Raw genomic sequence first — 25,973 nt, 5'->3', positions numbered from 1 at the left:
AATCAAACGAGCGTTGCGCAAACATCTCACCACTGACTGAATGGATTGAGACGAAACTGGTTGCAGGCAAACCGTGTACCAGGCTATTGAAAATAAAATAGGACAGCTCAGCGTTTTGATTGAAATCTGGATCAAAGGCTGACACCGCACCAATTGAAGCACCAATAACATTGTTTTCTGTTACGTACATGGTGAAAGAAGGCTGCGTAAAACGTGGCGCATTGTCATTTATGTCCGAGACTTGAACTCGGATCGTTCTATTAGCCGAGAGGGGAGGGGAGCCGCTGTCTGTACATATAATAGTAATGTTGTACTCTGGCTCTATTTCACGGTCTAACACGCCATCCGTAATTAACGTGTAAACCCCGTTAAAAGCGCTGACAAGCCTAAATGGGCTACCTCTGGTGATTCGACAATAATTACTCGCATTCTCGCCTGAATCTGGATCCGTAACCTGGAAAAGGGCTACTGCTGTGTCCTCGGCAGCATCCTCTGGAATAGAATGTGATGCAGTAGTTATCATTATTTCAGGGCAGTTATCATTAACATTAGTCACCTTGATCAAAACTTTGCAGTATACTGACAATGACCGTGCACCTCTGTCCTCAGCTTGTACCGAAATATGATAATTTGCAGCTTCTTCAAAGTCCAGGATACCGGCTACTCTGATTTCTCCGGTTGTTGAATCCAAGCTAAACACGTCACGCACTTTATCAGGAGTCTGATCGCTAAATGTATAGATGATCTCACCATTTAGACCTTCGTCCATATCGATCGCAGTGACTTTTACAAGCAAAGTATTTTGGGGGGTGTTTTCGGCAGTGGTGATTTGATAGATGTTCTGTTCACACGATGGGGCATTGTCGTTCACGTCAAGCACAGTAATTTTAATCTGGGTGGTTCCAAATTTCTCTGGGTTTCCTCCATCAAATGCGGTCAGTGTTAACTGGTGAGCTGACTGTTGCTCTCGATCTAGGGGACGTTCCAGGACAAGCTCGGGGACATAATTTTCTTCCCTCTCGGACTGTGTTTTCAAAGTGAAATATTCGCTTGAACTCAGTTGGTAGGAGCGAACACTGTTGGTTCCAGCGTCCGGGTCAATCGCCCTCTGGAGTGGGAAGCTTGTTCCTGCTGGCAGCAATTCCAAGATTCCAATGTTTAACTCGCTTGTCTGGAACTGGGGTGCGTTGTCATTTATATCGAGAATCTCAATTTCTACACGATACACCTTTAATGGTTTCTCAATCACAGCCTGTAACAGCAGTACGCATGTCAGGTCGTGCGCGCAAAGCTGCTCTTTGTCCATTGTTTCTTTTACAATGAGAGCTCCACTGTTTAAATTTACGTCCAGAAATTGTTTTTTGCCTCCGGTTGCAATACGAAATTTGCGTCCCGAAAGCTGCTTTACATCTAATCCCAGGTCCGTAGCAATATTCCCCACAAAGGCACCAACCTCCAATTCTTCCGGAATTGAGTAGCGAATTTTTACAGAGACGGAATCCGAAATACAGATTAGTATCAAATAAAGAACAGGCCATTGCGACAAATTGCTGTTTAGCCGGACGGCCATTCTGCTCAAGGTACTGCGACTGTAACTGTTAGAATCTCCGTTGAATTATGCACGTCTTGCTTTTGGACTAATAACGGAATTGTTCATTACCTTGCTTATCCGAGTAAATGCAATATAGCGCCTCGACTTTCTTCCGATTTTCAAGATGATTCCCAAATACCCTGAGATATATTCTTTCTTTCTCCGGGCTCAGAGCGTGCAACCACAAATGATGTTCGTTGAATCACCGGTGCGCAGTATATGGTGTTGGGGGAGTGGTGCTGGATCTCCGGCCACATCTCTTCATCTCATTGGGAGACAGTAACACAAAGGGCCTCGGCCAATAATAACAGTACATTATCTTAAAGGCTCTACTGCCTCTACTGAGCACCGGTGGAATTGCTGTGTGGATTTAAGGTTGTGCAACTTTTATTCTGGTTTCTAGTCTTTGTTCATTTTAGGATTTGCCTTATTATTTAATTAACGTTCAATGTAATTAGTGTTATACTGTAACTCTCTCAGAGCTGTGCCTTTTGTCTAATATAATCATTTTCTGATCAATGTGTCATGGAAGTAAGCCTGTGAACGAAGCCGACTATTCCAGTTATTTTGGTAAACTCCTTCAACTTTGATTGATACATTTTCACGATCTTGTGAAAGCTTCCTCCACATTTCCTGGTTTCCAGGTTTAAATGAAATGCAGTCGATTGACAAACATATAGCTAACATATATGTTGAGAGAGAGACAGAGGGAGAGGGCTAGTAGATATATTTCGTTTTTCAGTTTATCTGCAAATTCTACGAGGACAGCAGAGGTTGAAATAGAAAAGACATCATTACATTACCGAAGATCAAATATCTCCGTGCTTGCGACTCCCAAATTCGAAGCATTCATTTTAATTTGTTTTGTTATATATGTGTTACATGGTTTCACAGTTCAGTGTTAATTCCGTAAAACATGATGAGTTCTGTAGCAGCGTCAAAGTAACGCTCACAATCTGCAGTGCACTTTGTTCATAACTGATATTGAGAAATGCGCAGATTTAAAATCGTAATTCTAAATGCAGCATCATTTGTGACAAGTGTTAGTTACAGAAACCTTTTTTGGGCTCTTCCAGGTACAAGGTGTCACATCCGCCCAAGTAATTGCATTTTGTTTATCTGTCCACATAAAAGGAGATGCTGTGCGACCTCCCCAAATACAAAGCATGTAAAATCAACCTACAGTTCGGGATTTGATGATCTTCCCAGTTGCATCTGAAACATTCTTCATACGAGTGAAATTTCACCTTGTTGTATGATAATATAAACTGCAATTTGGCAGAGTAAAAGTATATGGATGTCTGCCCGTGTAAATGAAGACAACTACAGTGAGGTAGGAGACAAGCTGACAAGATTGCAATGGGACACTAATAGGCACAATGGAAACACAATTTCCTTGAAACGAAACATCCCGAGGCCTTGTTCATCGTGGCTGGGGACTTCAAAGAACAAAGAACAAAGAAAAGTACAGCACAGGAACAGGCACTTCGGACCTCCAAGCTTGTGCCGACCATGCTGCCCGTCTAAACTAAAATCTTCCTGGGTCCGTATCCCTCTATTCCCATCCTAAAAGAACAAGACTTCAATCAAGCCAAGCTCAAGAGCGTACTACCAAGTTAGCACCAACACGTCACCTGTTCCACCAGAGGTCCAAACATCCTGGACCACTGCTACACAAATATCAAACATGTGTACCGCTTATCACCTTCCCACACTTTGCCAAATCTGTCCACAAGGCTGTGCTCCTGCTTCCGGCTTAGAAGCAAAAACTGAAGCGGGAGAATCCGTCAAATAAAGACGTGCAATGGTGGTCTGAGAAATCGGGTGATCTCCTCTGGGACTGCTTAGAGTGAGTGGCCTGGTCAGTATTTAAAAACTCTGCTACCAGCCTGAACGAGTATGCAACCACAGTAACTGACTTCATTAGTAAGTGTGTAGAAGACTGTGTGCCAAAGAAACAAATCCACGTGTTTCCCAACTGGAAACCCTGGATGAACAGGAAAATCTACTGCTTGCTGAAGTCGAGGGCTGAGGCGTTCAAGTCAGGCGACACTGACCTATACAAGAAAGCCAGATATGATCTAAGGAGATCCAGCAAAGCTGCCAGAGAGACAGTACCAGACCAAGCTCAAGACATAACGGGCTATGAGATGAAGGCATGTAAAATCGTCGGCTCCGACGAACCCCTCCCTGATGAGCTCAACTTTAAGAAAGAGGCCAGCACGAGCACGTCCTCCACCCCAGACGCCTCGGATGAACCTATATCTGAGATCACCATTGCAGTCGTCAGAGCAGCCTTCTCAAAGGTCAACCTTTGAGGTCAATGGAAAGCCACTGGCCTGGATGAGGTACCAGGACAAGCACTCAGGTATTGTGCAGATTAGCTGGCGGGAGTATTCACAGACATCTTCAACTTCTCTATACAACAATCTGAGGTCCCTATCTGCTTCAAGAAGACAACCATCCTCCCTGTACCAAAGAAAAGTCAAGCAGCATGCCATAATGACTATTGTCCAGTGGCTCTGACATCCATCATTATTAAGTGCTTCAAAAGATTAGTCATGACACGAATCAATTCCAGCCTTCTGGATTGCCTTAAATAAAAACAATCTACTGCAGATGCTGGAATCTGAAAGGGAAGAGAAAATGCTGGAAAATCTCAGCAGGTCTGGCAGCATCTACAGGGAGAGAAAAGAGCTAACGTTTCGAGCCCGATGACTCTTTGTGCTTTGACGATTATCCTCAACACCGATGCGCCACAAGGCTGTGCCCTCCCCCCCCCCCCCCCGCCCCTCCCCTCCCCCCCCCCCCCCCCACTATACTCCTTAAACACCTATGACTATTTGGCCAAATTGTACTCCAACTCGATTTTCAAATTTGCTGATGAACCACCATAGTGGGTCGGATTTCAAACAATGACGAGACAGTGTACAGGAATGAGATGGAGAATCTGGTGAACTGGTGCAACGACAATAATCTCTCCCTCAATGTCAACAAAACGAAGGAGATTGTCATCGACTTCAGGAAGTGTATAGGAGAACATGCCCCTGTCTACATCAATGGGAACGAAGTAGAAAGGGACGAGAGCTTCAGGTTTTTAGGTGTCCAGATCACCAACATCCTGTCTTGCGCCCCGCCCCCCCACCCCCCCCGCCCCCCCCCCCCCCCACCCATGCCGACACTATAGTTAAGAAAGCCCACCATGACTCTACTTTCTTAGAAGACTAAGGAAATGTGTCATGTCAGCCACGACTCTCACCTACGTTTACAGCTGCACCATAGAAAGCATTCTTTCAGGTTGTATCACAGCTTGGTATGGGTCCTGCTCTGCCCAAGGCCGCTGGAAACTACAAAACGTCGTAATTGTAGCCCAGTCCATCACGCAATCCATCCTCTCCTCCATTGACTATGTCTACAATTCCCACTATCTCAGAAAGGAAGCCAGCATAAGTCAGGACCCCACGCACCCCGGACATATGCTCTTCCACCTTCTTCCATGTGGAAAAAGATACATAAGTTTGAGGTCACGCACCAACGGACGAAAGAACAGCTTCTTCCCTACTGCCATCTGACCTCGAATGGACCTACCTCGTATTAAGTTGATCTATTCTCTACTTCCGAGCTATGACTGTAACATTATATTCTGCAGTCTCTCCTTCATTCCCTATGTACGATATGCATTGTCTGTATTGCATGTAAGAAACAATACTTTTCACTGTATACTAATATATGTGACAACAATAAATCAAATCAATTGGATCCGTTGCTGGGCAACTTCTAACTGAGATCTCTGTTGCAACTCCATTCAAAGTGCATCGGTTACCACTTTCCACAACACGCTCTCCTCTTCATCTCTACATTTTAACGACTTAGACGTCTTACTCCTCCCAGTGCAATGTTCGTGTACGTTCTGTTCTGTATTTTGGTGTCCAAAAAGTGTTGCATACGGTATCATACAAAAGGCTACATTATCAGATAAGGTCTCACCCTGTTGGGGATAGTATTTTAGCATGGACAGTAGATTGGATAACCAATGGAAGACAGACTTAGGGGAAGAGAGAAAATTCCCAAATGGCAACCTGCACCTATTGGAGTGCCACAGGCGCCACGATTATTTACAATATATATGAATGACTTGGTCAAAGGAAGTGAATTTACTGTTGCCAAGTTTGCAGACGGCAGAAATATAGATAGGGTGGCAAATTGTGAGTATGGCACAAAGAATCCAGAGAAGGATACAGACAGATAAAATCTCGGCAGATGGAATATAATGTGGGAAATTGTGAAGTTTTGCACTTTGGTCGGAACAATAAAGGAACTGAATATTGATCAATTTGAGGAAGACTGCCGTAAGCTGCAGAACAGACGGAGTTGGGGTCCTCGTGCATTAATCACAAAAAACCTGCATGCAAACTCAGCAGGTAATCGGGAAGGAAAATGAAATGTTATACTTTATTTCAAAGGGAATGGCGTACAGAAATAGGCAAGACGTGCTGAAATAATATAAGGCACTGTTTCGACGACGTCTGGAATATTATGAACAATTTTGTCCACTTATCCAAGGAATTATATGCCGGCATTGGATGCAGCAGTCCAGAGGAGATACACCTGGGTACGGTTGGATTTTCTGATGAGGAGAGGTTGAGTGGGTTGGGCCTATACTCATCGGAGTTCAGAAAATGAGATGTGACCTTATTGACACATGTAACACTCTCAGGGGCTATGACAGAGTCAAAGCTGAGAGTTTGTTTCTTTTTGTGGGGGAGCCTAGGACCAGAGCGCATCATCTCAGAGTTAGGAATTGCCATTTAAGACAGAGGTGAGGAGGCATTTATTCGCTCAGAGGGTAGTGATTCTGTGCAATTCTTTACTGCGGAGGAAGAGCTTTAGAGGCTGGGTCGTTGAGTATGTTCAAGACTGAGATAGATTTTTAATCAGTAAGGGAATCAAGTGTTATAGGATGAATTGGGAAAGTGGAGTTGAGGATTATCATGATCTTATTCAATGGCGGAGCAGTCTTAACTGGCAGAATGGCCAGCCACTGATGGCTGAATAATCATGTTAAGCAAACTGATTGGATGCACACTAAGGTCCTCGAACCCGAACCGTTTCATTAATTTTTTTCTATGCTCTGGTCACATCTGAAAGCAGTCAGATTCTTCACGACCCTCAAGGCAATTGGACTCGCAGTTGAAGAGGACGCAATGCACGGCTATGAAGAAAATGTAGGCGTGTGAGACTAGTGTGCTGACGAGTTTGAAAGGGGCGAACTGACTCTTTCCTTTGTCCCGCTTCTGAGTTTGTAATAATAGGGTTTGGGTTTGAAAGGGAGATGGTATTGCTAATAAAATGTATTGCTGAAAATGAGATATGTCGAAACTTAGCGTCTTGTAATCATCAGCACACTTTGCAAGAATACCAGTATAAAGGAAAAATAGCAATTTCTACGTCGTACAAAGAGAATGCTGATTGGTTTGAGGGCGTTCCCAACCAATCGGCATTCTTCTCCCATAAAGTATAGATTGTTGCTTTCGCCCTTTCTCTGTATTCTTGTCCTGATGAGCCCAGGACGACAAACTTCGACATGGTTTTTTTTTTCATCAAAATAATGTATATTTCCCTGTGTAGAGACAGGTGCAATAAATACGTCAACCATTTCGCTTAATTTTACAAGTCAGATTTGTTGCTAATACTCACTGAGGTAAGACCCTAAATTATAACCAAAATGTATAAAACGTACATATTCAGGTCATGTAAAAAGAAGAAGAGCAAAATGCACTCCTGCACATCCACAGCCACTTCCACAACACCTTAAGACCATAAGATACAGGAGCAGAATTAGGCCATTCGACCCTGCGAGTCTGATCTGCCATTCAGTGATGGCTGATATATTTCTCATACCGTGGCAGCACGGTAGCATTGTGGATAGCACAATTGCTTCACAGCTCCAGGGTCCCAGGTTCGATTCCGGCTTGGGTCACTGTCTGTGCGGAGTCTGCACATCATAGATTAACATAGAATTTACAGTGCAGCAGGAGGCCATTCGGCCCATCGAGACTGCACCGGCTCTTGGAAAGAGCACCCTACCCAAGGTCAACACCTCCACACGATCCCCATAACCCAATAACCCCACCCAACACTAAGGGCAATTTTGAACAGCAAGGGCAATTTATCATGGCCAATCCACCTAACCTCCCCGTGTCTGCGTGGGTTTCCTCCGGGTGCTCCGGTTTCCTCCCACTGTCCAAAGATGTGCAGGTTAGGTGGATTGGCCATTATAAATTGCCCTTAGTGTCCAAAATTGCCCTTGGTGTTGGGTGGAGGTGTTGAGTTTGGGTAGGGTGCTCTTTCCAAGAGCTGGTGCAGACTCAAACGGCCGAATGGCCTCCTTCTGCACTGTAAATTCAATGATAATCTATGATTAATCTAGGACAAAGGTTCGACACAACATCGTGGGCCGAAGGGCCTGTTCTGTGCTGTATTTTCTATGTTCTATGTTCTATCCCCGTTCTCTTGCCTTCACCCTAAAATTGTTGATCTCCTTATGAGTCAAGGGCCTATCTATCTCTGTTTTAAAAACACTCAGTGATTTGGCCTCCACAGCTTTACATAGCAAAGTGTTCCACAGATTCACCACACTCTGGCTAAAGACATTCCTCCTCCTGTTTTAAGGGATCGTCCCTTCAATCTAGGGCTGTGCCGTCGGGTTCTAGTTCCTCCTACCAGTGGAAACATCCTCAACACAGCCATTCTATCCAGGCCTTTCAGTATCCTATAAATTTCAATAAGATCCTCCCTCATTCGATTAAACTCCAACAAGTACAGGCTCAGAGACCTGATCCACTCTTCATCTCGTCACATCACAAGCTCTTTATTCCAGGGATCATTCTTGTGAACCTCCTCTGGACCCTTTCCAAGGTTAACACATCCTTCCTTAGATAATGAGCCCCAAACTGCTCACAATACTACAAATAGGGTCTAGCCAGAGCCTTATGCAGCCACCGACATACATCCCTGCTCTTGTATTCTAGCCCTCTCGATATGAACGCCAATATCACAATTGCATTCTGAACTTCCAACTGAACCTGCATGTTAACCAGAAGAGAATCCTAAATTAAGACTCCTAAGTCCCTTTCTGCTTCGGAACTCCTACGCATTTTCCAATTTAGAAAATAGTCTATGACTCCATTCTTCCTACCAAAGTGCATAACCTCACATTGTTCCACATTTCATTCCATGTACCACTTCTTTACCCACTCTCCTATGCTGTTCGAGTCCTTCTGAAGCCCCCCTGCTTCCTCAATACTTCCTTTCCCCCTACATATATTTGTATCATCTGCAAACGTAGCCTCAGTGCTGTCAGTTCTTTTTTTAGATCGCTAATGTATATCGTGAAAAGTTGTGGTCCCAACACCGACCACTAGTACACCACTGGTCACCAGCTGCCATACTGAAAAATACCCCTTCATCCCCCATCTCTGCCTTCTGCCAGTCAGCCAATCCACTATCCATGCCAGGATCTTACCGTTACCATCAGGGGCTCTTAACTTATTTAACAGCGTCACCTTGTCACCTTGTCACCCGTGTCACCTTGTCAAAGACCTTCTGGAAACCTAACTAGATCACATCCACTGGTTTTCCTTTGCCTACCTTCCTTGTTACATCCTCGAAGAATTCCAATGGATTTGTCAGACATGACCTCCCTTTGACGAAGCCATGCTGATTCAGTCCCATTTTATCATGTACTTCCAAGTACTCCACAATCTCATCTTTAATAATGGACTTTAAAATCTTCCAGTGACCAAAGTCAGGCTAACCGGCCTATAATTTCCCATCTTCTGCCTCCTTCCCTTCTTAAACTGGGGTGTTACATTAGCCATTTCCCAGTCCTCTGGGACCCTCCCTGCCTCCACTGATGCCTGAAAGATCAACACAAATGCCTACACAATCTCCTCAGCTATCTCCTTCAAAATTCTGGGGTGTGGTCCATCTCGTCCAGGTGATTTATCCACCTTCAGACCTTTCAGGTTTCCCAGAAACGACTCCTGACTGATGACCCTTCATTCTCCTGACGTTATTGTATGCCTTCCACCATGAAGACAGATGCAACTTTTCAGTTCCTCGGTCATTTCATGCATAATAATATCAAACTACAGAGGATCATGTTGAAAATCAACGTGGACAAGTAATAAGTGAAGTCAAGAAAACTAATTATTGTCCAGAGGATTTCTTACAGCTGAAGGACATATTTTTACGGTAGCTGTTAGTGCTCGGTGTTTCTCCCTCGAGACAGTGGTGTTGATTCAGAATTTTCCTTTCAACGCTTTGCATCAATGAATTCTTCTGATGGGCATTCCAAAGCACAAGCATCTCAACTTTGATGTGAGTGGTTTCAGAAAAAAACAAATATTTTGCCTCTGAGACACAATCTCTCTGAATATCTGAAATCAAAGGGCCGCGATTCTCTGGGCGGGATTCTCCACTCCCACGCTGAAGTGGCCGCGCCGTCGTGAACGCCGTTGAGGTTCACGACGGCGTGGAACGGCCCCGGTCACGACCGATTCAGGCCCTGACAATGGGCCAGGATCGGGGCTGCGTCATCTACACGCGCCAGGCCTTGTCGCCCGCATAAAAGTGGCGCCGCATAGATGACGCGGCCGTCGCCGCATAACAGGCGTCATCCGCGCATGCGCGGGTTGGCCGGTGCCAACCTGCGCATGCGTGGTTGCCGTCCTCTCTCAGTCCGCCCTGCAAGAAGTTGGGGGACGGATCTTGCGGGGCCGCGGAAGGAAGGAGGTCCTCCTTCAGAGAGGACGGCCCGACGATCGGTGGGCACCGATCGTGGGCCACTCCACATTCCAGGTAAAGCCTGGTGCAGGGTCCCCCCTCGCCCCCCCCCCCCCCCCCACAGGCCGCCCCCCCAGCGTTCATGCACCGCCCACGACTGCAGCGACCAGGTATGGATGGCGCCGGGGGGGGGGAACCCGCCGTTTTGGCCAGGCCATTCAGCCTATCCAGGCCTCAGAATAGTGGGGGTGCCGGAGAATCGCCAGTTTCGGTATCTCCGGCTATTCTCTGACCTGTGGCCGCGAAACTCAGCGGGGCTGTTCCCGCCGCTTGGGAGAATTCGGGAGGGCGTCGGACTGGCGTCCCCGGAAATCTTGGTGGCCCAGGCGATTCTCCCAACCGGCGTGGGAGTGGAAAATCATGCCCTCTGTTTCTGAGGCTAAGTGTTGATGCCAATGCAGAATTCGTGGACTTTCACGACAGAATAACTGCCACTGCATCTGGACCTATTCTGCTACAGTTAAAGGGGTAGCACCGGCGCCACATGGAACACAATCGATCCCAAAGAAAAATGGTGCCGGATGCACTGGATTCGCGATTGACACCCAAAGACAGACAAGCTGCCACTGCATATAAACAATTGTCCCCCCACTTACACCATCGCAGCCAGCAAAATCGCAGCGAGTGGAGTATCCCCAAGATTCATAGATGCCGAGCTGGAAATCATTTTGGGTGAGGTGGTGGAGAGGCAGATGACCCTGGACCCTGGCCCTGAAGGAGGCTGACAGCCGCTGCCGTTTGCTGCCGTTTGCTGTGCCTGGGCGCAGGAGGAAGAATCCGTGAGCACCATGAGCAACACCACTGGGACGGGCGAGCAGTGCCGGAAAAAACTGCACGACCTCCTAAGGGCAGCCATGGTGAGTAGGCAACAGTGTGCTCCTGGCACATCCCCCTCCCACACACCCATAGCCCTACAGCCCCCTGGAGAGCGTCTGAATCCCAACCCTGCACCACATTCCGGTACCCTTACCGGCCACCATGTTCGGGTGCCCTGGCAACTGAGACCGTGACTTGCCCATTCCCTGAGCTGCATGCATCGGATTGTCTAACACTTATCCTTTTCTGTGTCCCCCACCCTCCCCCACATAGCACAAGGCCGTAATCAACTGCCGGGTGCGCGAGAAGACAGGAGGCGGACTGCCGGACCTGCTGCCCTCAAAATGGCAGAGCAGAGGGTGCTGAATGTGGTTGACGGCCCGCAGAAAGGGATGCCACTGAGGTGGAGCTGGGCTTGGGCAAAAAATGAGACCCTGCTTAGTTGCGGTTCCCTGTGACACGTGTGACAAACTCCCCCCTCCCCCCCCCCCCCCCCGCAACACCAGCTCTACACCACCCTCGGCCCCACACCACCGTCATGCCAACACCACCATCACCCCCACACAACTCTCACCCCATCCACACGTCCACACCGACCACCTAATCATCGAATTTGTCTTGTGTCTTGCAGAACATGCTGGAGATGGGGCGGGTCCACCTGGTGCATACTACCACCAGCCAGTGCCTCATCCAGAACCCCTCCTCCCCATGAGCTGAGCACGGATGACTTCAGGACACCCCGGAGCTCGGGTTGGTGGATCACACAGCTTTCCCATCACAGTTGTTTCCAACACCCTCTTCCATCCTGGACACAGTCATCTCGGTTGATATTTTAGTGAAGAAACTCCTGGATACTCTTTAGCATGTACCACACAGCTGATCGGGACAGCAGGTGGAGGTAAGGACACCTGAGGGGGCGGCCGGTCGGAGGGCAGGCCAATCCGAGGAACTAGCTGCCATCCAGATGGGTCTCGATCTTCCGGAAAGCGCAATCCCATCGATTGTGGAGATGCAGTTGCAGAGCCAGGGGCTACATGAGGAGTTGGCGGCGAGAATACTGTACCTGGAGGTGCAGTTGGAGAATTCCAATTACATGTACCAGCAGGAGACGGTGCGTGCCACCCAGGCCAACACCGCATGGGCGGTGTCCATGGTGGAAGCATTGGCGACGATGATTGTGGCTATGGCTCAGCATGTCTGAGCCCTGGGGCAGTCTATGCAGTGCTGTCTGAGGCCCGGGACAAGATTGCCGCCTCACAGACGTCCATGTGCCAGAGCCACCTGGAAACCAAAGTGGCACTCCTGAGCGTGGCCCACTCACAGCAGGTCATGGCTGGGAATGTCAGTGGCATTGCCGTGGTGCTGGCCAACATGGCGCAAGCACAGAGGGAGGTGGCCCAGTCCCAGATGGTTCATCCACCGGCTGATGTGACACAAACCCAGAAGATGGTGGCACAGTCGCAGCGTGATGTGGCGCAATCCCAGATGGAGATGGTCCATTCCGTGCGCTCCATGGCTGTGAGTGTGCAGACCCTGGCCGAGACCAGAGTGCGCCTCCATGACAGACAACACCATGTCTCGGGGAAGCCTCAGGGGTTAGCTCCACTCGTACCCCGTCCCATGGAGTAGCATGGGGGAGAAGCGAGGGAGAAGGCAGTGATGGGGCATGTGCCTGTGACTCCCGCAGCGGAGATGCCAGAACACCATAGCATCTCATGATCCCTTCTCCTGTCCCTGGCACATCTGATGGGCAGCAGAATGAACAGGGTGGCACCATGCCACCTGGGACTTCCGACCAGCAGATGGGCCCATCCAAGCCCTCTCGGCCCAGAAGAATCCCGCCAACAGGGACCCATGTTGCAGGGCGGGAATCACAGCAGCCCCCCCCCCCCCCCCCCTGCTGTGCATCTGGGGATTTACGTAGACATAGCGATAAGGCCGTTAGGCCAGAAAAGTTGACACCAGTTAAGTTGGAAAGGGTGCAGGACACAGTTTATTTCTAGGGGCCAGGGCACAAACCTATACATATTTGTTGAATAAACACCTGTTACCACTGTTGGAGCCTGCCTCACTGCTCTGTCTGATGGGTGTGAGCGTTGTCTGTCTGGGCTGGCCTAGGGGGGGGGGATTGGTGGACGTTGGTGGAGGGGGGGAATAGGCAGACTCTGTGGGTGGCCCATGCTCCCCACCCCTCCTTCCCCCCCCCCCCCGCCCCCCCCCCTCCCCCTCCCCCACCGCTGACCAACCCCACCACCCGACATGCCAAGGATCCGATGGGAGCGTGTGATGGAATAGCCAGCTTGCATGCAGGGATCACCAAAGTGGATGGTGGAAAGTAACCAAGGGCAGGAGTCAGACGTTGTCATGGGATGAGGGACACCAGAGCTCATCGCAGAGCGGGTTGTCATAATCCTCCATCCCTTGGATCCGACCCGGTGTTACTGCCAACCCAGGGCCCACGCCCTGTAGTGCGGCAGGCATGTGTCACAGAGGGGATTGCAGGCGGGGGGGGGGGGGGTGGGGGGGGGGCGGGAGGGGGGTAGCGGGACTATGGGGTTGGAATGCGTTGGCTGTGTCCCCAGAGAGTCCCCCCCCCTCCACCCCTCCTTGCCGGTGGACGTTGTCTTTGGCGCTCATGTCGTGAGGCCTCCCGTGCCTGCCAGGGCTCCATCTCCTGCCCAGCCTCACCCTGCTGCACATTCTTCTCATCGGACACGGCCTGCCTTCATCCTCCTCCTCCAGCATGTTGCCCCTGAACTATGTGATATTCTGGAGGATGCAGCAGGCCGCCATGATGCAGGCGACCCTCCCAGAATCCTACTGGAGGGCCCCTCCAGAGCGATCCAGGACAGCAGCATCAGGAGCCCGAAGCACCGCTTAATCACACCCCTAGTCGCTGCATGTGCAACATTGTAGCAGGTCTCCACGTCAGTCTGTGGCCTCCGGATAGGCCTCAGCATCCACGACCGCAGTGGATAACTCCGGTCACCCAAGAGTCAACACCTCAGCAATGGGTGCTCCCGAAGCTGTCAGGAACCACTGAGTGTGACAGGATGAAGGCATCGTGCACACAGCCCGGGTACCGAGCACAGACATGTATGATATGTAGCTGATGGTCACAGATTAGCTGCATGTTCATCGAGTGGAACCCCTATCAGTTGGTGGAGAGAGGCCTATCATCACCCGGTGCTCATGGGGGCAACATGCATCCTGTCGATCACCTCCTGGACTCCAGGCATCCCGTTCATGGCAGCAAACTCTGCTGCCCGGGCATCCTGGTGAGCTCCATCCACATTCAAGTGGATGTATTGATCTGCCTGAGCATTTAAGGCCTCTGTGATGCGACGGATGCACCTGTGCACCGAGCTCTGTGAGATCCTGGACCGGTCCCCACTCCGCACCTCGAAGGACCCCATCGCGTAAAGGTTCAGGACGACCATCAACTTGACGGCTACCGGGAGCGGGTGTCCTCCCCCATTCCCCCGTGGTGCCAGGTTTGCCATCATCTGGCAGATGTGCCGCACTGTCTCTCTGCAGCCGGAGTCTTCAAAGGCATGACAGGTCCAACTGGTCCTTCAATGACATTCGGTGCCGGTAGACATGAGGCCTCATGCGGTGCCTTCTTGGCAGCACCCCTTCCTCGGTCTTTGGGCAGCCAGATGACCAACCTGGCTGGCTGCCACCAGCCAGCTGCTCTGCTGCACGCTCTGCTGCTGCCTGCTCAACTGCTGCAGCTTCCTTCTCCTCCTCAAGCAGCCCTTGCTCGTACAGCTCCAGGGCATCTCCCAGGGCTGCAGTGGCTAACAGGAAGACCACCATTGTTCTTTGTATTCCAATATCCATTGTCTGCAGGGGGTGGAAGCTCCACAGGTTAACATAGTGCATACCCCCTGCCCAACCAGGTCCACTGGGTACATGGTGGTCCCGGTTGGCTTGTAGGCTCTGCCCCCGTCATTTCCCCTTCTCTTCCCCGCACTCCTGGCCCTGTCAGTACCCGACACCATGGGGGCCTCTGGCCCTGGGGCCCATCCCTGATGCCAGGGGAACCATTGCCTGGCACTGCCCTCACCAGTGGCTACTGCGGGTGTTGCACTGGGTGGGCCGCCGGTGGTTGGTGGCCAGGTGATGTGGGGCAGGGACGGGAGGGGTGGTTTGGGGGGGTGGTGCATGGGTCGGAGGTGGGTGCACCCATATGGCCAGTGCACTCTGCAGAACCAGGGGCCAAGGTGGGTGATCAGAGGGTGCTCAGCAAGATAGCCACCATAATGGTGGTCTGTGGGGGTTGGGGGGGGGGGGGTCGACCCGGCCACTCGGCCTGTTCTCCCGAATTCCCCCGCTCCACCAGCCCTGGCAGGCGCCCCCCGCAGCCAGTGCCCCTCCCCGCTTGCTCCTGTCCGGGTCCTACATCCTGTCCCTCTCCCTCAGCAATCACCACTTTTAAAAGCACAAGTGAACTGCACAAGTCAGCACTAGAGGCTGAAAATCGAGGAGGCCCTGGAGAATACAGGGTGGGCCCGCTAATGACATGCAAACGATGTCTACTGTACTTGTGTTCTGGAATGCAGCGGTCGGGGTGACGGAGAAAAGCGATCTGACGTCAAATCGGCACCCGCCGCATTTTTGGCGTCGGAACCGATTCTGCCCCCAATCGGCATTCCCAATTTTGGCGTCGGCAAATGGAGAATCCCTCCCAATATCATTTCATGCAAGAACTGGATCACATAATCGCTCTCTGAGTGCGGCATGGACTCCGTGTCTCCATAAATGCATGATGTGGAGATGCAGGCGTTGGACTGGGGTGAGCACAGTGGTCTTACAACACCAGGATAAAGTCCAACAGGTTTGTTTCAAACACATGGGGTGCGATTCTCCACTCCCACGCCGGTTGGGAGAATCGCCTGGGCTGCCAAAATTGCCGGGGGCGCCGGTCCAACGCCCTCCCATGATTCACCCAAGCGGCGGGAATGGCCTGGTCGAGTTTCGCGGGCCGCAGGCTGGAGAATCACCGGAGACACCGAAAATGGCGATTCTCTGGCACCCCCGCTATTCTGAGACCCGGATGGGCCGAGCAGCCAGGCCAAAACGGCGGGTTCCCCCGGCGCCGTCCACACCTGGTTGCTGCAGTTGTGAGCGGTGCATGAATGCTGGGGGGGGGGGGGGGGGGGGCGGCCTGTGGGGGGCGAGGTGGGATCCTGCACCGGGCTTTACCTGGAATGTGGGGTGGCCACCGATCGTCGGGCCATCCTCTCTGAAGGAGGACCTCCTTCCTTCCGCAGCCCCACAAGATCCGTCCCCATCTTCTTGCGGGGCGGACTTAGAGAGGATGGCAAACACGCATGCATGGGTTGGCGCCGGCCAACCCGCGCATGCGCGGATGATGCCCGTTATGCGGCACCGGCCGCGTCATCTATGCGATGCCGCTTTTACACAGGCGACAAGGCCTGGTGCGTGTAGATGACGCGGCCCCGATACTGGCCCATTGTCAGGGCCTGAATGGGTCGGGACCGGGGCCGTTCCGCGCCATCGTGAACCTCGATGGCGTTCACGACAGCGCGGCCACTTCGGCGTGGGAGTGGAGAATCGCGCCCTAGCTTTCGGAGCCGAAAGCTAGTGTTTGAAACAAACCTGTTGGACTTTAACCTGGTGTTGTAAGACGTCTTACAGTCCATAAATGCAGCGTGTGTCCTTTGGAGATGCAACAGAGTAGCTGCTGCCGGCCAATAACTGTGCCTGAGGGTAATTGCTAATCTCAAAATGTTCGATGCATATGTGTGTCCAGCGATGACTTGATAAATGACTATTCATCTAACACACCGTTATAACACGAGATAACACGCTCCCGAGGCAAGTAATTCAGTCACTGTTTCAATTCACGTCGCACATTTTAGCTTTCTCTCCAGCACTCCACCAACCATCAGATTGTACATAAATCAAGCCAATAATTAATCACTTTGAAGGAGAAAATTCAAACGCTTTCACCACCCTATTTTGCTCTGATATAAATCCAGGTCTGCCATGTACTTAATGCAATGCAACCTCTGCAATTCAAATCATTTCAATATACTCGTGTTCATATTCCTCCAGATGTCTAAATACGGAATTCATTAAGACAAATGCATCTTGCATTCACTTATTGAGGTGGCCTACTTATCGATTTTACTTCACAGTGCAGCCTCAGAATTTTTACATCACTGAAAATTTGATGTCCATAATCACTTCAAAAGTAGCCGACTCTCTTCCACAGCAATGTGTCCAAGGCCTGCATTTTTATTCTTGTCACTAAAGTCATATTCCACTTTTAATGGTCCAAATATGTCAATTAATAAAACCAGGAGAAATGGGGCGGAAATGTGTGTAAAACATAAAGTGCGGAAGCGCAGAAAGCTCTCGTCCTTTGGACGTATGCATTGGTTCAGTATGATGTGGAGATGCCGGCGTTGGACTGGGGTGAGCACAGTAAGAAGTCTTACAACACCAGTTTAAAGTCCAACAGGTTTGTTTTGATGTCACTCGCTTTCGGAGCGCTGCTCCTTCCTCAGTTGAATGAAACATATATATAGATAGATTCAAAGATGCCAGCCAATGCTTGGAATGCGAGCATTAGCAGGTGATTAAATCTTTACAGATCCAGAGATGGGGTAACCTCAGGGTAAAGAGCTGTGAATTGTGCCAAGTCAGGACAGTTGGTGGGATTTCGCAGGCCAGATGGTGGGGGATGAATATAATGCAACATGAATCCCAGGTCCCGGTTGAGGCCACACTCATGTGTGCGGAACTTGGCTATAAGCTTCTGCTCAGCGATTCTGCGTTGTCGCACATCCTGAAGGCCACCTTGTAGAACGCTTACCCGGAGATCAAAGGCTGAATGCACTTGACTGCTGAAGCCAACTGTCCTGGCTTGACACAATTCACACCTCTTTACCCTGAGGTTACCCCATCTCTGGATCTGTAAACCAACTGTCCTGGCTTGACACAATTCACACCTCTTTACACTGAGGTTACCCCATCTCTGGATCTGTAAACACGTGAGAACACCACCCACCAGGTACGCGGTACATACTTGTGCGACTCGGCCAATGTTGTCTACCTCATACGCTGCAGGAAAGGATGTCCCGAAGCATGGTACATTGGCGATACCATGCAGACGCTGTGACAACGAATGAATGGACATCGTGCGACAATCACCAGGCAGGAATGTTCCCTTCCAGTCGGGGAATACTTCAGCCGTCAAGGGCATTCAGCCTCTGATCTCCGGGTAAGCGTTCTCCAAGGCGGCCTTCAGGACGCGCGACAACGCAGAATCACCGAACAGAAGCTTATAGCCAAGTTCCGCACACATGAGTGCGGCCTCAACCGGGACCTGGGATTCATGTCGCACTACATTCATCCCCCACCATCTGGCCTGCGAAATCCTACCAACTGTCCTGGCTTGACACAATTCACACCTCTTTACCCTGAGGTTCCCCCATCTCTGGATCTGTAAAGATTTAATCACCTGCTAATGCTCGCATTCCAAGCATTGTCTGGCATCTTTGAATCTGTCTATATATATGTTTCTGGAACATACCTCTTCATTCATCTGAGGAAGGAGCAGCGCTCCGAAAGCTAGTGACATCGAAACAAACCTGTTGGACTTTAACCTGGTGTTTTAAGACTTTTTACTTGGTTCAGTATGACAGTAATAAACGTTTTGAACATTTCCCACTGTTCTTACTTCGTTTTGCTGGCTAATGCGTTTGCTCGGTCTACTGCGAAAAGTGTTTTTCTTATAACACCTGTGCCAGATTTACCTACATTTGGAACCGTTGCAGATTTCGACTGTATAGGCCTTTTTTTTAACTTGAACATGTTATGATGGTTACGAAGTACATTTTCATACACCATTAGCGTGTTAACTAAATCTGGTTCTTTACCAAAGGTTGTATGACATACCGCGTCTTACCTCTCTGACATATTATTGCAGAAAACGATGCTGTACTCTCTCCGAGAAACTCGCCCTATTCCTATCATCAGCTGGTCCTTTTGAACCAATATATATGAAAGTTTAAATCACCAAACAAGACCACTACAGCACTTGCTTCATGCTTGCCACACTTGACATTCACCTCGACTAGGAAATCTCAGCTTCTGATGCTGGCCGTGCTACTGGTGGTAATGACGAAGTTGGAGTGGGTGGGGCGGGAGGTTGTGGTGCGGCGGTTGTTTTACTTAAATCCCAGTTCTAATCCTTTTTAAATGTCTTAATTTCACTCTCGAAGTCTCCACCGTTGACTCTCGTACCCACTCTCATAATATAAATGATTGCATTCTTTAAATGATTGCATCCTTACTCACTGAGACTACTGCTCATGCCTCACCCTCTTTCCACATTTTATACAAGCACAGTGCTTTGGTATTGACACTACCGAATTACATTGCCGAAGTTTAATATCTTCCCGACACAACACTCACCTCCCGGAATGCAGAATCCTTGCTTTAGATTTTAATTGTGCCAATATGGTGTAGTGGTAATGTCCCGAGACTCGTGATTCAGAGGACCAATATAATGCTCTGAGGGCATGGATTCAAATATCAATTTAAAAAATGTAATAGTCATCATGGTCTAATCAGGAATTGTCCTAAAACCCCAAGAGATTTAATAATATCCTTCAGGAAAGGAAATTAACTGTCCTCACGAGCACAGTGGTTAGCACCGTCGCTTCACAGCTCCGGCTTGTGTCACTGTCTGTGCGGAGTCTGCACATTCTCCTCGTGTCTGCGTGGGTTTCAACCGGGTACTCCGGTTTCCTCCCACAGTGCAAAGAAGTGCAGGTTTGGTGAATTGACCATGCTAAATTGCCCTTAGTGTCCAAAGCGGTTGCGTGGGATTGCTGGGTTACGGGTATGGGGCGGAGGTGTGGGCTTAAGTGGCTTTGGTAGCATTTAATATCGGGGGGTGGGGGGGGGGGGGGGAGTACAGGTATACATGGGACAACATAAAAGTAAAAGCATGCAAAATGGACAGAACTTTCAAATGTGAATCTGGGTGTTGGGGCTTCACCTATTCACAGTATATATTAACCACTAAGTTGACACGATATAAAATTTGCCAGACAAGAATCTAGGCTAATCAAATGAATTATTTGGAGGACAGGAGCACAACTGAAGTTCCAGTCAGCAAAATGATGTGGAACGTTTGAGGTATTGTACGATTTCCTTTTACTTTTCAGTTCCTATCCTTAGTAAACCTGGCTGATTGATTAGCTGGGCCACGACAACATGGAAGTTGAGAGTAAAATGCATCTTTGTAGGTCTCGAGCCTCAAGTAAGTCATACCTGGTGGAGAGTGTCTATCATAGGATCATAGAAGAACTACAGTGCAGAAGGAGGCCAGACGGCCCATAGAGTCTGCAGCGATCCTTCGAATGACACTCTATCCATACCCACTCCCACCTATCCCCGCAATCCCACAACGAGGCTTGCACATCCCTGGACACTATGGGGCAATTTAGCATGACCAATCCACCGAACACGCACATGTTTGGACTGTGATAGGAAACCGGAGCATCCGGAGGAAACTCACCCAAACACGGGGAGAATGTACAAACTGCACACAGACAGTGATCTATGGCCGGAATTGAACCGGGGTCCCTGTCGTGTGAGCCACCAGGTCTATTCTCCCCGGAAGGAGACGAGTAATGAGAATGTTTTTAAAAAATAACGTTTCATCTGTTAGATGGATATTATAGCTGTAAACAGTGTATTGTTTGTTCATTTCCATACTTATTTTTAAGGAATGCAATTTCGTCAACTAACACTTTTTGATGTGCTCTCACGTTCTCTACTTTATTTGTCGAAGTCTCTGGATTACCAGCGAAGTTGCAGAGTCTAGTAGCCTTTGATAAGGTGCCTCACGGGAGTCTGCTGAGCAAAGTAAGGGCCCATGGTATTCGAGGCATGGTACTAACATGGCTTGACGATTGGCTGTCAGGCAGAAGGCAGAGAGTTGGGATAAAAGGTTCTTTTTCGGAATGACAACCGGTGACGACTGGTGTCCCGCAGGGTTCAGTGTTGGGGCCACGGCTGTTCTCTTTATATAATAACGATCTAGATGACGGGACTGGGGGCATTCTGGCTAATTTTGCCGATGATACAAAGATAGGTGGAGGGGCAGGTAGTATGGAGGAGGTGGGGAGGCTGCAGAAAGATTTAGACAGTTTAGGAGAGTGGTCCAAGAAATGGCTGATGAAATTCAACGTGGGCAAGTGCGAGGTCTTGCACTTTGGAAAAAAGAATAGAGGCATGGGCTATTTTCTGAACGGTGACAAAATTCATAATGCTGAAGTGCAAAGGGACTTGGGAGTCCTAGTCCAGGATTCTCTAAATGTAAACTTGCAGGTTGAGTCCGTAATTAAGAAAACAAATGCAATGTTGTCATTTATCTCAAGAGGCTTGGAATATAAAAGCAGGGATGTACTTCTGAAGCTTTATAAAGCATTAGTTAGGCCCCATTTAGAATACTGTGAGCAATCTTGTGCCCCACACCTCAGGAAGGACATACTGGCACTGGAGCGGGTCCAGCGGAGATTCACACGGATGATCCCAAGAATGGTAGGCCTACCATACGATGAACGTCTGGGGATCCTGGGATTACATTCATTGGAGTTTAGGAAGTTGAGGGGAGATCTAATAGAAACTTACAAGATAATGAATGGCTTAGATAGGGTGGACGTAGGGAAGTTGTTTCCATTAACAGGGGAGACTAGGACTCGGGGCACAGCCTTAGAATAAAAGGGAGTCACTTTAGAACAGAGATGAGGAGAAATTTCTTCAGCCAGAGTGTGGTGGGTCTGTGAAATTGATTGCCACAGAGGGCGGTGGAGGCCGGGACGTTGAGTATCTTTAAGACAGAAGTTGATAAATTCTTGATTTCTCGAGGAATTAAGGGCTATGGAGAGAGAGCGGCTAAATGGCGTTGAAATCAGCCATGATAGAATGGTGGAGTGGACTCGATGGGCCGAATGGCCTTACTTCCGCTCCTATGTCTTATGGTATTATGCTCTTATATCATCTCCTCACAAGTCCTCGAAGACAACAGCCACAATTATCCGGTATGATAGCGATTTAGTTCCACTTCTTACAACTTGATATAATGCAGCCGTTGATTACAATATGATCTCCTGGTTTGGCCTTTCCTTCCCTCCTGCTGCCTTCATTAAAATCTGCTGCACCTCAAAGCAATCTCGGTTTACATGAAGTAACTGACCCAAACCACTGAGACTGCCAAACAGGCTAATTATTCTAACATTTTCTATTTTCATTCCAGATTTTACACAAACACAGTGCGTTGGTATTGACACTAATGTATCGCATAAGCGGAGTTTAATGGTTTCCCTACACAACACTCACCTCCAGAAATTTAGCTGTATCCATGTTTGGAGAGTTTGATGCAATTCCACATTCTGCGGGGTGACATATGCCTTTCTTCGTTTCAAAATTGGGTGCGGCCACGCCTTCTAACTGTAGAAAGGTAAAATCGGTCAAGGCTGAACCTTGGAACGCGGCATAGTCAAATGTTTGTTGGAGGGCCCCGCTTTCATGAACCTCTGTATAATTGGGTGGAAGTTGAATACACGCACTCGCCTTTTGGATTCCATGGAAAGAATCGTTTCTTGAAAGATTAGACGGGTGCCAACAGCAACAGTAACTATTAATTTCATTTCTACTTCTGTGCACCTTAACAGCGAGGATTACAATCGCCACAAATAGTAGGAACGAGGTTGAACCAAAAATCATCATTAAATAAAATTTTAAATCATATTTCCATGGGCCAACATTCCCCAATGTGCCGACATTAGATGCATTTTCGGTGGTATCATCCTGCACTGACACATTAATGGTGACTGAAGATGAAAGTGACGGGGTTCCTTTATCCTTCACCATTATTACGATTTTTTGCTTGCGTGAATCTTTCTGACCCAAGTGACGAATCGTCCAAATTTCTCCTGTTTCTGACGCCACAGTGAACAAACTTTCATCAGTCGGCTGACGGAGTTGGAAAAACATTTGAGCATTTACTCCAGAATCAGCATCTGTAGCAGTCGCTTTTGCAACCAAGTAACCTGGCTCTGCAGATCTGGGTATTGTGTCCTCTGCTGCAGACACTGTGAATGGCAAAGGTGACACGATAACAGGGGCATTGTCATTCTGGTCCACGATGATTATATTCACTGTTATGTTATTGCTCAGTGGAGGGGATCCATTATCCTTCACTCGTACATGGACCTCAACGTTTTTTAATTGTTCAAAATCAAAGGAGCGTTGTGCAAACATTTCACCACTGACCGAGTTTACGGAGATGAAAGTGGATGCAGGAAAGTCGTGCGCCAGGCTATTCAAAAGAGAATACGACAGTTCAGCGTTTTCATTGGAATCTGGATCAAAGGCTGACACCGCACCAATTGAAGCACCAATAACATTGTTTTCTGTTACATACATGGTGAAAGAAGGCTGCGTAAAACGTGGCGTATTGTCATTTATGTCCGAGACTTGAACTCGGATTGTTCTATTAGCTGAGAGGGGAGAGGAGCCGCTGTCTGTGCATATAATGGTAATGTTGTACTCTGGCTCTATTTCACGGTCTAACTCGCCATTAGTAACTAATGTGTAGTAGTTGTTAAAAGAGCTTTTGAGCCTAAATGGGATCTCCCTGGTGATTCGACAATAACTACTTGCCTTCTCATCAGAATCTGGATCCGTAACTTGGAAAAGGGCTACTGCTGTGTCCTTGGCAGCATCCTCTGGAATAGAGCGTGATGCAGTAGTCATTATTATTTCAGGACAGTTATCATTGACATTAGTAACCTTTACCAAAACTTTGCAGTATACTGACAATGAACGGGTACCTCTGTCCTTAGCTTGTACCGAAATCTGATAATGTTCTGCTTCTTCAAAGTCCAGGATACCGGCTACTCTGATTTCTCCTGTTGTTGAATCCAAGCTAAACACGTCACGCACTTTATCAGGGGTATGGTCGCTAAAAGTGTAGATTATCTCACCATTTAGATCTTGGTCCATATCGATCGCTGTGACTTTTACAAGCAAAGTATTTTGGGGGGTGTTTTCGGCAGTGGTGACTTGATATATGTTCTGTTCACACGATGGGGCATTGTCGTTCATGTCAAGCACAGTAATTTTAATCTGGGTGGTTCCAAATTTCTCTGGGGTTCCTCCATCAAATGCGGTCAGTGTTAACTGGTGAGCTGGCTGTTGCTCTCGATCTAGGGGACGTTCCAGGACAAGCTCGGGGACATAATTTTCTTCCCTCTCGGACTGTGTTTTCAAAGTGAAATATTCGCTTGAACTCAGTTGGTAGGAGCGAACACTGTTGGTTCCAGCGTCCGGGTCAATCGCCCTCTGGAGTGGGAAGCTAGTTCCTGCTGGCTGTAATTCTGGGATTTCAATATTTAACTCGCTTGTCTTGAACACGGGCGCGTTGTCATTTATATCGAGAATCACAATTTCTACACGATATACCCTTAATGGTTTCTCAATCACAGCCTGTAACAGCAGTACGCATGTCAGCCCGTGCTCGCAAATCTGCTCTTTGTCCATTATTTCTTTGATGACGAGAGCTCCAGTGTTTAAATTCACGTCCAGATATTCTTTTTTGCCTCCAGTTGCAATTCGAAATCTGCGCTCCGATAGCTGTTTCACATCTAATCCCAGGTCCGTAGCAATATTCCCAACAAAGGCACCAACCTCCAATTCTTCCGGAAATGAGTAGCGAATTTTTTCGCAGACGGAATCCGAAACACTCATTAGTAACAGATAAAGAACAGACAATTGAGTCAAATTGATATTTAGCCAACCGGCCATTGTGTTGGAAGTACTATAAATATAACTGTCAGGATCTCCGATGAATTTTACGCGTCTCGATTTTAGTCTGAGAGCGTATTTAATAAATTACCTTCTAATCCAGAAGAAATGCAAAATTCTAGGTATTTGTCCTGATTTTCAAGATCATTTAAAAATACCCTGAGATGTATCCTTCCTTTCTGCGGTGCGAGTTAAGAGCCCGGAGCGCCGAATGCTGTTCCTTGATTCTCCGGTGCGTAGAATATGGTGAAAGGGGAGTGGTGCTGGATCTCTGGCCGCATTTCTCCATCTCATTGGTAGACAGCGACACAAAGAGACTCGGCCAATAATAACAGTACATTATCTTAAAGCAGCAGTGCCTCTACTGCACACGGAAGGAATCGCATTACGCATTTATAGTTGTGCAACTTTAATTTGCTTTTCTGGTCGATATTGTTCATACGATTTGTTTTATTTACTGACTAGTGTTCAGTATAATTGCTTTGACATTGCGTGTGTCTAATTAATGTACCTTTTGTTTGATATACAGGTTTACTCATCCAATCATCATGAAACGATCAGCTGATCGCAACCCACTATCCGATTTGGTTTGGCAAATGTTTTATCCTTGTTTGAAGTTTTACGACGATCGTTTGAAAGTTACACTCACCTTTACAAATTGTCTTTCCGCGTTTTCCATTGAGAAGGGAGGGGGGCGTATAACTTGTTTGTCAGTCCTTGGCTGAATTATTTGCGAGGACTCCGGGTCCAGCATTTGAAATCAATCACCACATTGCCGGACAAGTGATATTGTCTTCCTCGCTACATCTCAATTGGAATCACGAATATTACTAAGGGGTGAGGGGTGCTGGGGTGAGGGGTG

General features: G+C 48.4%; 2 protein-coding genes across 3 annotated transcripts in view; both read right to left on the bottom strand.

Annotated features, from left to right (window-relative positions):
• The window catches only part of LOC140427201 (protocadherin-10-like), a 34,486-nt gene extending 9,134 nt beyond the window's left edge, over window positions 1-25,352 (bottom strand). For both annotated transcript variants that reach the window (XM_072512796.1, XM_072512797.1), the window contains exon 1: window positions 22,643-25,352. In XM_072512796.1, coding sequence (XP_072368897.1) covers window positions 22,643-25,111 — 2,469 coding nt within the window. In that variant the 5' untranslated portion in view covers window positions 25,112-25,352. The remainder of the gene's footprint in view (window positions 1-22,642) is intronic.
• The window catches only part of LOC140427200 (protocadherin alpha-C2-like), a 224,294-nt gene that overhangs the window by 120,274 nt on the left and 78,047 nt on the right, over window positions 1-25,973 (bottom strand). The window lies entirely within an intron of this gene.

This window comes from Scyliorhinus torazame, chromosome 7 (genome assembly GCF_047496885.1).
Source record: "Scyliorhinus torazame isolate Kashiwa2021f chromosome 7, sScyTor2.1, whole genome shotgun sequence".
NCBI classification, from domain to species: Eukaryota; Metazoa; Chordata; class Chondrichthyes; order Carcharhiniformes; family Scyliorhinidae; genus Scyliorhinus; species Scyliorhinus torazame.
This window is presented reverse-complemented; position numbering and strand designations above follow the sequence as displayed.